At 38.7% G+C, this 13,728-nt stretch overlaps 1 protein-coding gene across 1 annotated transcript in view; it reads left to right on the top strand.

Moving 5' to 3' along the window:
• Window positions 1-4,515, top strand: part of mpp2a (MAGUK p55 scaffold protein 2a) — a 13,768-nt gene extending 9,253 nt beyond the window's left edge. Inside the window, exons 6-13 of the mRNA XM_053514883.1 lie at window positions 874-1,101; window positions 1,864-1,995; window positions 2,294-2,396; window positions 2,555-2,623; window positions 2,722-2,883; window positions 2,984-3,186; window positions 3,285-3,413; window positions 4,289-4,515. Of these exons, the coding sequence (XP_053370858.1) occupies window positions 874-1,101; window positions 1,864-1,995; window positions 2,294-2,396; window positions 2,555-2,623; window positions 2,722-2,883; window positions 2,984-3,186; window positions 3,285-3,413; window positions 4,289-4,465 (1,203 nt within the window). The 3' untranslated portion in view covers window positions 4,466-4,515. The remainder of the gene's footprint in view (window positions 1-873; window positions 1,102-1,863; window positions 1,996-2,293; window positions 2,397-2,554; window positions 2,624-2,721; window positions 2,884-2,983; window positions 3,187-3,284; window positions 3,414-4,288) is intronic.
• The last annotated feature ends 9,213 nt before the right edge of the window (window positions 4,516-13,728 follow it).

The following is a 13,728-nucleotide window of genomic DNA, read 5'->3' on the forward strand; positions in this document are numbered from 1 at the left end:
AGCCTTAAGGACAAAACAGGTTTAAGTTTTGCCAATTGCCTTAACTGAAAGAAACTGGACCGAACCACAGACTAAACAAACTTGCCTGCCACTGAGTGAATAGTACTGTAGAGTGTGCCACTTGCAGGACGATAGAAGAATGGCCATATTTTACCACCTCAAATGCATATATATTTAAATTTAATCTTTTTTTTTTATTGATTTGGATAAAAACCTAATTCAGTTACATATTACAATTCTTTTGTGCAGCAATTCATGTATGGCTGTAGCCTCCCGCAGCCGGGGGCCTGGAGAGCGCTGATTGGCCGAGCTCTCTCAGAGGGGAGAAATGGAAGGCGCTCTAGCGCTCTCACATCAGTTGCGGCTCTACAGCCAATCAAAGGAATCGGGGAACGTTTTTTCTAATTGAATAAAAAAATGTCTGTCAAAAGTCAACAAAGTCACGGCTCTAGTGTTCGGATCCCGCAGTTTACTTATACAGTAAGTCAAAAGTTGTGGTATCCAATAACAACCCTCAGCACTGTAGATGTTGACGCACTGTATTAATCCGGAAACCCATTCTCTTGCAAATATACTCAGCAAAAAAAGGAAAACCTCTGACTTTCAACTCTTTTTATTGTGTGTGGCCATACATGAATTGCTGCACAAAAGAATTGTAATATGTAACTGAATTATGTTTTCCCCCATCCCTAGCTTATAATAAAATTTAACTCAGAATGAACAATACAAATGGTCAGGCGCGGAGACACCGAAACCGTACAGTCTTCATAAACAATCCGACCATCAAACGGGTGAACACATTGCATAACAGAGCAGTGACAGAACAGGGGCGGGGTCGTGTCATATGATCCGTTAAATCCACTCCCACTTCAGGGCATGACGTTTCGAATCGATAACGGGGAGCTGGTGATCGCGCGAATCCTGCACGGTGGGATGATCGATCAGCAGGGTCTCCTCCACGTAGGGGACATCATAAAGGAGGTGAACGGTAAGGACGTAGGGGACGATCCGCGCGTCCTCCAGGAGGTGCTGCAGGAGGCCAGCGGCAGCATCGTACTCAAAGTCCTCCCCAGCTACCAGGAGCCCCAGCCACCCAGACAGGTAGCAGCTCTACAGTAATTACAGAATGTCTATTAATCTACTTATTCTAATTTATTATACATTATACTGTAGTAAGTACAGTAACAGCTCATTCACATGGACATACAGCTGTGAGTGTCGTTTGATGTTGGGTACAGTGTTTGGAGAGTATATCATGCATTTTACTCCACTTTTTAATTCAGTAATACACATTTTTAGCATAGCATTTTTTAAATCTATTTTAGATATGTTTAGAAGTTTTTAATACTTTTGTTGCTGCTTCTTCGGCTGCTCCTGTTTAAATGTCGCTCTCCCATTGTTTCCAGGCCTGGGGTTTGGGAAGGGATTTAAAGCATGTAAAAATAACGTTAGAAACAAAATAGAATTCTGTGAGTGACCCTATCATCTGAGGATCGCCAGTTTAAATCCCAAGTGATGCTGTAGCCTCCCGCAGCCGGGGGCCTGGAGAGAGCTGATTGGCCGAGCTCTCTCAGAGGAGAGGGATGGAAGGCTCTCTCACATCAGTTGCGGCTCTACAGCCAATCAAAGGAATCGGGGAACTTTTTTTCAAATTGAATAAAAAAATGTCTGTCAAAAGTCACGGCTCTAGTGTTCGGATCCCGCAGTTTACTTATAAGTCAAAAATTGTGTTATCCAATAACAACCCTCAGCCCGGTGCACTGTAGATGTTGACGCACTGTTTTAATACATATACGTACACTATAACAGCAGGAAAGACAACACAGAGTCAGTCTTTTCTTCTTTTCTCCCATTTTCTTACAGGTCTTTGTGAAGTGCCATTTCGATTACGACCCGGCCAGCGACAACCTGATTCCCTGTAAGGAAGCCGGCCTGCAGTTCAACAGCGGAGACGTTCTGCAGATCGTCAACCAGGAGGACGTGAACTGGTGGCAGGTACGACTGGGCAGACCAGGCAGACCGCTGTCACGTACACACACTGTCCGAATAACGTCTTTCACAATTATAAGAAGCGTTCTCAAACTGCTCTGGTGTGAGAGGAATACGTCCCCTTCATCACACCACGCTAATGCTGATTACTTTCCAATACCAGCATGATACTGAGTGGTATAGTGCATGTTTATCTACAGTAATATGTCTGATTCATTATCACTCATCACACATCATTCACTCACACAGATCTGTAATGTATGTGATCATGGAGTGATGGATGTGTGTGTGTGTGTGTGTGTAGGCTCGACGCGTTGAAGGAGGAAGCGCCGGGCTCATCCCCAGTCAGCTGCTAGAGGAGAAGAGGAAAGCTTTTGTAAAGCCAGATGTGGAGCTTCGACCAGCAGGTAGCGCTGTTCCTCCACTGTAATCTCTAAACAGCAAAGGTGCTGGACATTTATCATCATCAGGGTTAACGCTAACATCAGAATATGTATATGTAAGAAATAGAAATGCAATAGGTAGGTGTAGTGTGTAAGCTAAATGTAGCACTGCTGTGTTTCAGGCACACTGTGCAGCGGGATCGGAAGCAAGAAGAAGAAGAAAATGATGTATCTGACCACCAAAAATGCAGGTTTGTGCAAGTTTGCGTTTGACAAGGAAGTGAATGAAGCTGTTACTTGTGCATATACTGTGTGGCCTATACTTTACTCTACATCTCACCTTTCTCAGATTTCGACATGCACGAGCTGATGCTCTATGAGGAAGTGGCCCGGGTTCCTCCATTCAAGAGGAAAACGCTGGTTCTGATCGGAGCCCAAGGCGTGGGCCGGCGCAGTCTTAAGAACAAGCTCCTGGTTTCTGATCCTCATCTGTTTGGAACTACAATCCCCTGTGAGTATAAGCTGCCTTCCTACAGCCACAAGAACACGACTTCCCTTTACAGAATGAGGTATTCACGCTAAAGAGTAAATGTTGCCTTTGGATCCCTCAGACACTTCCAGGAAGCCTAAATCAGGCGAAAGGGAGAACAGGATGTACGCCTTCACCTCCAGGAGCAAAATGGAGGCTGATATTAAAGCAGGCTGTTACCTGGAGCACGGCGAATATGACGGAAACCTTTACGGCACCAAGATCGACTCCATCCACGAGGTAGCCGAGGCAGGACGTCTCTGCATCCTGGACGTCCACCCACAGGTAAGATTAGGAATAATTCAGTCTACTGATTTTTTTCGTAAAAAAATGGATAAGACGATGATGTATGAATAACAGTATCGTCTTACATGTTCGTCTAGGCTCTGAAGATCTTGAGGACATCAGAGTTCCTGCCGTATGTAGTGTTCATTGATGCTCCAGAGTTGGACGTGCTCAGATCTATGAACAGAGCAGGCATCGAAGCAGGAGTGGTCAGCAAAGAGCTAACGGTGCGCACCTCTGGTTTTACAATGCATTTGCTTTTTATTTATGGTTCATGAGTTTAGCTTCTAACCCACACTGAAGCTAAACTCAAAGCTTCAAACTCAAAACCCCCACACTCCAACTCCAACCTGTAACTTTCAAACTTCTACCTCCATACTCTAACCCCAAACTTTCAACCCCAACCCTCAAACTCCAACCCCTAGCCCCCGCACTCCAACTCCTGATTCACAAACTCCAACCCCAAAACTCCAACCCATGCTCCAAACACTAACCTTCAAACAAACTTCAACCCTTTCCAACCCTTTCAGTCTTCAGACTCCAAACCATAACCTCTAAGATCCAACTCATAATCTTCAAAATTCAACACCCAAACTCCAACCCCTAACCTTCATTCAAACTTCTACAACCTCTACGCTCTAAGATCTAACCCCAAACCTATAAACACACTTCAGCCCTCACACCACAACCTTAAGGGTCCAACCCATACCCTTTAAACTTCAACACCCAAACTCCACGATCCAATCCCAAACCTTTATACAAACTTCAATCCTCACTGCAACCCTTAATCCTTTTAAACTCCAACCCAAACCTTCAAACTCCAAACTCTCATCCCTCAACTCTAACCTCTAATTTCAAATGTTTACCACTAACCCTCACAACACTCCAAACCCATAACCCCTTTAAAATCCACCACTAACCCTTTCAAACCTTAATCTCTAACCTCAGACCTCTAATCCTCAAAACTTCAAGTATAGTCTTAAATCTCAGTGTCATACAACAGACACATCAGAACTACATCACATGGTCTTCATGGTGTTATTTCACGTTAACAAGCCGATGCTCTTTTTCTCCGGGTCCGTTTCAATCTCCTTGTGATCAGGATGCTGAGCTGAACAGGATACTGGACGAGAGCTGGAGGATTAAGCGGGCGTACGGACACTACTTCGACCTGACCATCGTAAACGACGGCCTGGACAGGACGTACAGCGGTCTGAAGGCGGCCTTGAGGAAGCTGAGTGGAGTTAATCAGTGGGTGCCAGTTAGCTGGGTGTTTTAGAAATCGGTCCTCGTTCATGAACTCCGACTCATTTCATTTAGTGACTTCATGTCGACCTTTATTTATTTATTTGTTTATTTATTTATTTATTTATTTAGTGAGGGTAAATCTGAGTGAGAGAGTGTGTTTTGTAGCTTCTACCTGCCCTTCTCAAAAATAGTCTGTGTCTCAAATCGCACACCAATCCAATGGTTATAGCAAATTAAAAGTCTGATAAGCAGCTGATATCACAGTACGTGTTGCTATTTTTTAAATTACACTTACTGCATTTTGTAACCCAACAAGTCCACAAGTCTAATCAGAGATATTCTAGATTATTATAGTGTTAATAAGCATTACTTTAGGCATCAGGTGGCAGTATTTGATTTGAGACACGGCCGTGAAAAGTATTTAACAATACTCAAACGCATGACTATAGCTAAAGGACAAAGGGACAGTAACAGCGTCCCAAACTCTTGCACTAATACATCAGGGAGAAAAAGACGCAAGTCCACTACCAAGGACACCAAAGACACTGTGTTATTGTTTGTACTTCGTTAATGTGCTCTGATTAAAGTTCATATAACTTATTATTAACCTACTAATGAGGACGATATCAGTCTGTTTCATACGTCCGGAGACACCCTGCCCAAAAAAACACTCGCGAAACACTACAGACAAAGCGAAGCGATATAACCGTATGGGGAATTTGTTACTTTTAGGTCATGTGACCAAAATTGACGCTTTCTATTGGCTCTCCGCAAAATCATGACTGATTAGCCTACTGTACATTTCAAATTACACAAATCCATAACATCGAGTATTGAATATAAAGTTGATGATATTAAACTTACAGTACTGTGCAAAAGTATTGGCACGCGCAAATAAATGCTCTAAAGCAAGGATGTCTTAAAAAATATATAGAAATCCCAGTTATTCATGAAACAAAGTCAGTCACTTTAGTCTCAGGTCCTTGGCACAGGTTTTACGCCAGATGCACATCCTGACGCAACCCCTTCATAAAATCATAAAATGAAAAAAATAACTATAGCAAAGTTTAGAATAAGAACACAGGGTGCCTATAACTTTGACACAGTACTGTAGGTTTGATAGAAAAGTATATTATTGACTATGAAGTGCATGGATTTGGATTTCACGGTCTACTTCCTAATGCTAACACAGCAAAGAGAAATCAGATAGCAACGCAGTCACGTAAGCTGGAGGCGTAGGACATAAACCAGGTGCGTCACGGTTCTACTACTTCCTGCTCTAAGCACGTCACTGATTCGTCACATAGAGCCGTTATGCCATGTGTCTTTTCTTAACAACAAATAATCAGCGTGATATTCAGGACCAAATAATAAGGACCAAATGTTTTGTTTGTCTGTTTTTGGTAATGTTCTTGGTGGTGGACTCGAAGACACTACTGTATTTATCACATGAAATAATAGCGGGGGGTGGGGGGGGGGGTTGTATGGGGCGGGTTGAGAGATCACAACACACAAGTGCTGCGTGTGAGAACACACACAAGCACGCGTTGTAATCTTGTTGTGATTAAGTTGTGACGTTTCTGTAAGGCTCAGTTTCGAGATTGAATCCTCAGATGACTGTTTTTATAATAAAATGATACAAACCTGTAGTATTGAACCAGGGCAATAGTTAACAGTCGGGTGTTTTTCTACCAAATTCTATTTTATTACATTTCGTGTTGTGCTTCCTTAAACCTTACTCATCACGTTCTAGTAGCATTTGATTTCTCACACCATGGAGGCTGGTCTTTAAATCCCACATTATATCTTTATGGTTTCACCGCAGAATGAGTGTATATACAGTACAGTACGTATACATATATATATACACACACCCACTATAGCAGCTCACTGAACAGAAGCATACGGTATGTCAGAATATGTGTCCGTGTTGTCGCTTATTTCCTAAAGTAATGGAGAATACAAAGTAAGCATGCCATCTGTGAAGTGTCTCCTCACTGCATGTGTCGATGTGGTATTAAATCCTCCACTTGCAACCGAATAGATGTGTTACAGTATATCTGCTCTGTAATGATCTCCAGGCTAAAAATCTCATTCATGGGAGTTGTAAGCACTGATACTGGCAGCTATTATTCACAGTATGAAGGGTGTAAATATACAGTGCTAATGAGGTATTTAAATAAAGCTGACTTGTGTTTGTTCTTTCATATTTTCTCACATGATGTAGCTGCCATGAATGTGAACGCTACAAAGGTCTTTGCGTTCGTCCTGTTCTGCTTGTGATGCTTTTTTTTTTTTCCCCAGGAAATAAATATCCGAAACAAAGTCCCTTGATGATCGTTTAAATTTTTCAAGCTCGGGTCGGGGTTTTGCATGGCACACCCGCAGCCTGGAACGTTTGTGTATCCGTGCCACGATTTCTTGAAGTCAGTAACTTCTGGATGTTGACTATAAGCATGATGACGCATAAATGACTTTAAAGCTTTTCTAGAATTGCATTACAGCATTCAGAATCATCGAAGGTTTGCTACACATATATACGTTTTGGTATAAAAGCTGACAGTCTTCCCAATTATTATTATTATTATTATTATTATTTTACTTTTATAATACTACACCACAAGGGGGCAGAGTTTCTATGACGCTGTGTTTATAGCAAAATTCTGGATCTTTAAATATTCCTTTTAAGATTTTTAGACCTTTATAACTAAAACTTCTGTTCAGTCTGTGTAAATCAGTACTTTATTATAAGCTCAAATTCATAAAGTACAATTTTTCTTTTTGGACAGATTCTTTGTAAATTCTTAGACCTCGCTTTTGGATTTTCTAGGAAATTTTCAGGAATATTTTGTCGGAAAAGGTCCAAATTCCTGACTTGTAACTCTGCAACAAATGTATTTTTCCAGTCAAAGTTTGGGATTAATATTTTCTAGATATGACACAAATTCAGCATTAATAAAGTTAAAAATAAAAATACAGATTCCCCAGGTAATTTTACTCCCCTAATCGCAACATAACAACACAATTACTTTTGAGTGCAAAATTGCAAAAATTTATGAATGAATGAATGAATAAGGTTAAGAAATTGCGAAAAACTTGCATTATTTTACTCACAAATATTTGTGTTTGATGCAGCGAAATAAAAACAAACAAAAAAGTTACAACAATATCCTGCAAAAAGCTGAAACTGCTGTATAAATGTTTTTAGTGAACTTTAAGCGGAAGTTCGAATAATATCAAAGAAGCCCACTGAACTTGAGCTAAAATTGAGTGAAAGGCCTTAAACTGAAATCTCAGAGTGGTTAGTCTCAGACATGCTTGTCATCTGCTATTTTTATAGGGGAAGTGACATCACGAGTGATAAACATTTACTATCTGCTCCCAGAAAGACTCAGAATTAAACTTTGTGTTGCTGTGAAAACTAATCACGCTGAACTTTACCTCGACTTTCTCCAGGTTTTATTTGACCAGATGCACTAAACTAGGAGAAGCTGACTTATCATGTGATGATTAGATAGAGCTATAAGAGTTATATAAGCTGTACTTATATAAGGGTGTAACTCACGTCATATGACCTTGTAATAATTACTGCTCGCTTTATATTAGTCAATGTTTAACGTGTTACTGGATTGGGATCGTGTATGGAAAGTTACGCTCGGGTGTTTACGAGACAGAAACCCACACTGCTCGCTTGAGTTGAAATTATTCCCATACTTTATTCATTTATCTGTTCATATACTTATGCTTATCATAATTTTAATGCTGCATGGAATATTTCACAGTCAGAAAACATGTTAGTACAGAGGCCGAGTAGTGACATGGTGGTTATTTGTAATGAGGTTTGGTCACACACGAATACTTTATATTAAAACCATGAATACGTATGTAGAAGCCATGAAAAGTATATTAAGGAAGAATTTTGAAGATAACCTATTTAGATCGCAGCATTAACAATAATACATGATAATGGTGAGAGAGCACATATTGATGTCACAAGATAACATTTCGGAGCCTACTAGAGGATATTAAGGTTGCCAGATAATATACTGAGATGATGAGAGAGTAAATTAAAGCCCCAAGATGCTAAATTGTGGTTGTTGCACCAAAATTGAGGAAGATTGAGGTCAGAATATCAACTAGGCCAAAAGGCAATAAATTCAAGTCATGAAGGAATATACAGTACATTTATACCATAAGGTAAACTTCTTATGATCACAGGTTATGTTTTTAAATGGCAACAAGTCATTGTGAGGTAAGGAGATGAGGTAGTGAGGACACAGAAGGGTATATAGAGGTCACAGGATAACATATCGAGGCTATGACGTGAGAAATGGATGAGGAAAGATAATGTAGTTGAGGACACGAGATGACAAATTGAGGATACAAAAAAAAAAATATATATATATATATATATATATAGAGAGAGAGAGAGAGGCCACTTATTGCTTATTCCCACAAGGTAAAACACTGCAAAAAATCTCAGCATCTTAGGAGGTAAAAATATTACTGAATTATGCTTAGCTAAAATTTCCTAAAATAACATTACAACAAACCAAATATGAGATTATTAAACTTATTTATAGTCAAATGTTACTAAAATGTTACTCTTCCTGCAGGTGATAAAGTCTCTCACCCACACCACTATGCAGAACTAACACAATCTGTTTACAATCAATCAATCAATCAATCTTTTTACATCCATGGACACTATGGACAACTGACACTGACACTATGGACATGTTTACATTTACATTCTGGACCATTGCACAAAGACACTTTAATAATGGCACCTTAATAAGACACTTTTTTTATGCATATTTGCACACCATCTTTCTTTCAACAAATCTCAAAATTTCTAAAATGTTCTTGTACAGTATATTTATATTTTTTATTTCTATTTTTATCCTAGTTTAATTTAATTTTTCTATCATATTTCTTTTATTCATATTTATTACTTGTTATAAGCTTTAATTCTCTTTTTAAGGTCACCGGCGGTCGTATAAGCATCTCAGTACATATCGAACTGTGTATGACTGTGTATGTGACAGATAAAAAAAAAAATTTAATTTGAATTTAAATTTGCGAGCAATAAAGGTCTATCAGCCTCTAAGACATTTTTTTTTCTGTTGCAATTATAGTAACATTTGTCCGCAAATAAGCTCAATAACTATATAATTGGTTTGTTGTAAACTTATTTTAACAAATTGTAGATAGTTACAGTTAGTTAGGCTAGGTTCAAGAATATTTCACTTGCTAAGATGTGATTTTTTTGCAGTATATTGTCACGAAAGAAGTTTCTCAAGATCTATACTTTTGAATTGTTTACTTTTTGAAATTCTTTGATTATTTACAATAAATTAATGTCTATAAATAGTTTTACTGCAAAGTGAGATAAATTCTGATTTGCAGTTTTGGAGGGAAGAAAAAAGAAGCCATCGGATGTGGAACAAGCTTTTGGAATTTGAAACTTAAATTCTTGCCCCGCCCCGTCCCGCCCCGCCCCTTTAGACCCCGCCTTTCACAACTTGATGTTTGTTTAAGACTTTCATTACTTCTTTTTTTTTCTTTTTTGTTTTCTACCATGACATTTCTCTGACACTTGAGTTGAAAGTTGTGCCCTTTTATTTCTAAATACTAAATTTAATTGAATAAATTAAGACAAAACCTACACAATGTTCCAGAATTTAAACATTATTTACATGCTCATCAACAAAACTGAAAAATATATTTACACATCTAACAAATTTGTACACAATTTCACCGCTCAGGCAGACGAAAACAGCACTATGGCTTTTAATTTCTGTCGTTTGTTCATCGTTGTGTTGGAAGGAAGGATATTTTCAGCACAGTTACGGTTTTTCACTTCACACTCTCGGATCACGGAGGCAGCGGAGGGCAGGATGGAGTGATCTGACCTGGGGTTGATCGAAGAGCTGATGACTTCTGTATATATATTAGCTCTCTGATGGACTGATCTCATCTGGGATGGGGAAGGTAAACGAAGGGCTGATAAATTCTGTATAATCAGGAGGAGGAGTACTGGGCAGGTCAAGCTTCGGCGTCAACTGCAAAATGGGGAAACGAGCAGGTAAGACGTGTTGTATTGGAACGTGGGATAAATATGTGTTCACACTAGAAAGCAACAAAGTGACTAGAAAGCAGAGTTTTGCAGAGTGGTGGGGTGTACCTCACCTCGTTATAAGATGGAGGAGGAGGGTATTGCTCTTCCAGGTCGTCCTCGTACTGCGGTTGTTCCTCGGGCTCTGAAATGGGAATATTGTACACAGCCGACGAACGTAGATGAGCACGTGGTCTCAGTTCTTCCTGAGCATCTGTCGCTCGACATTTATAGAAACATCTGCACAAAACTATGCAGATTATAATCCCAAAAGCTACCGGGATGACGACCCTGCAAAGTAAGAGGAGAAGAAGTGGTTTGAAACCTATGGATGTTTAAAACGTATTTCCTAATGTAATTAATACATATACAGTCTTATGCAGAAGTTTGGGCACCCCTTAATAAATAACAGATTTTGGTGATGTTTTAATTAAAAAAGATGTTAACACGGTCTCTTTTTGAAATGAAAAAAAAATTTTTAGCAAACATTGATGCATAGTTACTTCTGAACAAATATAAAATGTAAAATCATTACTATGGCGCTGTGTAAAAGTTTGGGCACCCTAAGAGTTCCAGAGTCTCCGATTCTTTTTACAAGGTTTCAGACCTTAATCAGCTCGTTAGATCTGATGCATGGCAACAAGCTGTCTTTAGTAAATGGCAATTTCAAACCTTTATAAATACTTTGACTCTTCAAACCTTGTGCACAAACTTGCGGACACTCCACGATCATGGGTTTCCACAGTGAGAAATGTAATAAAGAGATGACAGTACAAGAGAAATGTGCAGTTCAAAGTGAGATCCTGAAGACCAAGAAAACTCTCAGAGAGAACTGCTCGTACGCTGGTTAGAAAGACAAATCAAAACCCAAAAACCATTTGACTGCAAAAAACCTGCAGGAAGATTTAGCAGACTCAGGAGTGGCTGATGAAGTTAGAATAGAACTCTTTGGCCACAATCAGCAATGTATATATATCTATTGTGCTTTGGGGTTGTGTTGCAATCAGTGGCACAGGAAACATTGCACAGGTGGAGGGAATTATGGATTTCACTAAATTTTAGTAAATTCTATAAGAGATCATCACACCATCTTCAAAAAAAGCTGAAGCTGAAAAAAGGACGGCTTATACAACAGGACAATGATCCTAAACATATCTCGAAATCCTCTATGGAATACCTCACGAGACGCAAGCTGAAGGTTTTAGAATGGACATCACAGTCCCCTGATATAAACATCATTGGAAATTTGTGGGTAGATCTTAAAAGAGCTGTGCATGCAAGACGACCAAAAAATATTACAGAACTACAAGCCTTTTGCAAGGAAGAATGGGAGAAAATCCCCAAGTACAACAATTAAAAGACTTTTGGCTGGCTATAAAAAGCGTTGATATCTGCAGTGACATCGGCCAGAGGAGGTGTTACTTAGTACTGATTATGTAGGGTGCCCAAACTTTTGCACAGTGCCACAATAATGTTTTTATTTTTTATCTTTCTTCAATTTGTGACATAAAAAGTAACTATGCATTAATATTAGCTAAAAATATTGAGCATTTTTTTTAAGTGGTGCCAAAACTTTTGCATAAGACTACAGTATATGGAAATATAATTCTAATATATAAGTCTGCATCTTGTAAAAAAATAATGAACACATAAAAGAAAAGTTAGTTTCTTGTTTAAAAAGAAATGACATGCACATTTATATCTGAAGTTTGATTATTTAAAATAATGAGATGAAATGAGAGAAAAAAAAGCTGATTGATAATAATTTGCTGTTTCTTTAAGTAAAAAGGGGGTCAAAAAGCACTTTGCATAGGCTCCCTTTGCATGAATTATTGCAGCAGTGCGGTGTGAGATGGAGGCGATCAGTCGGTGGCACTGCTGAGGTGTTTTGGAGGCCCATGTTGGTCTGGGACTTAATGTCTGAAGTTGGCTTTAAAACTAAAAGGAAATGTATGTAAAATAATGAAACCTACTGTAAATGAAAATGTCTGAAGTTGGTTTTTAATTTTTTTTAAATGTCCAAGTAAATGTCTGAAATTTGATACCTATGACAAATACAGTGAAACCTTAGATTGTAAGTAACTCAGTTCTGCAAGACGAGCAAACTTTTTAAATATATTTTAACCTGATAAACGAGCGAGGCCTAAATATTAGAGAGCAGTATGCATACGCTTTGTCTGCCAAGCGTCACGTGATCACAGTTAAGCCAATGGTTCCTCTCTGTCTTGTGCTGTGGGTAACCATCTCCCATGCTCAGTCTCAGTGCGCATGTGTCACTCGTCCATGCGTGTGTACTGTTTACTATAACATTGTGACCACGTGTGTGCGTAAAGCATTTTTTTTTTATTTGTGTTTTATTTTCAATAATTTTAATTTTAAGTGTAGTGAGTATTCTTTAGTAACTGTACTGCAACATTGGCCTCCGTGAATAAAAAAGATTTAAAAAAAAGGCTTTAGCAGTGTGTGTGTGTGTGTGTGTGTGTGTGTGTGTGTGTGTGTGTGTGTGTGTGTGTGTGTGTGAGTGAGTTTGTGAAATCACAGTAGCCCCCCTCCTCCCACTTCTTTTCCCGGTTTAACATCACAATTTATTTCAAAGGTAAAGTGCAGGTTAATTTGTTTATTTTTACTTTATTAATTAATTATTATTATTATGTATTAATTATTTTTATATGAATATTTTTGGGCTGTGGAACAAATAATCAACGTATTCATTATTCCTTACGGAGGAAATTTGGTTTCAGAATGAAACTAAGTCATAGAAACACTGCCAACTTCAGGGACTAAAACTGTGAGATAAAGGAAACACAATGCTTCTTAAATCAATTTTTTTTCTATCAAGAGACATTTTAATGTTTTTAAATTAATATACCATTGTAAAGTGAGATTTTTTAGGAAAAGAAGATGAAAAGACACTTACTGAAAAGTGGTAACCAATTTTGAGGGCTCATAGTAATCCATCTTACAGGACGACTTCTCACAATGGATCTAATGAAAAAATTTAAATTATTATTGACTGTTTCATGGATATGGAAATCACAGCACTGTTGGGTTCTGACGTCTGATTGCTCAGGAGCTCTGGATGATTTTGTTGTTCCTGGTCTGATCTCATTCTTAAATATTACAGTAAGTCTGAAACTCTGGACACGTTGATGGACACAAGGATTAAGACAACATAT

This window comes from Clarias gariepinus, chromosome 16, assembly GCF_024256425.1.
Source record: "Clarias gariepinus isolate MV-2021 ecotype Netherlands chromosome 16, CGAR_prim_01v2, whole genome shotgun sequence".
Lineage (NCBI taxonomy): Eukaryota > Metazoa > Chordata > Actinopteri > Siluriformes > Clariidae > Clarias > Clarias gariepinus.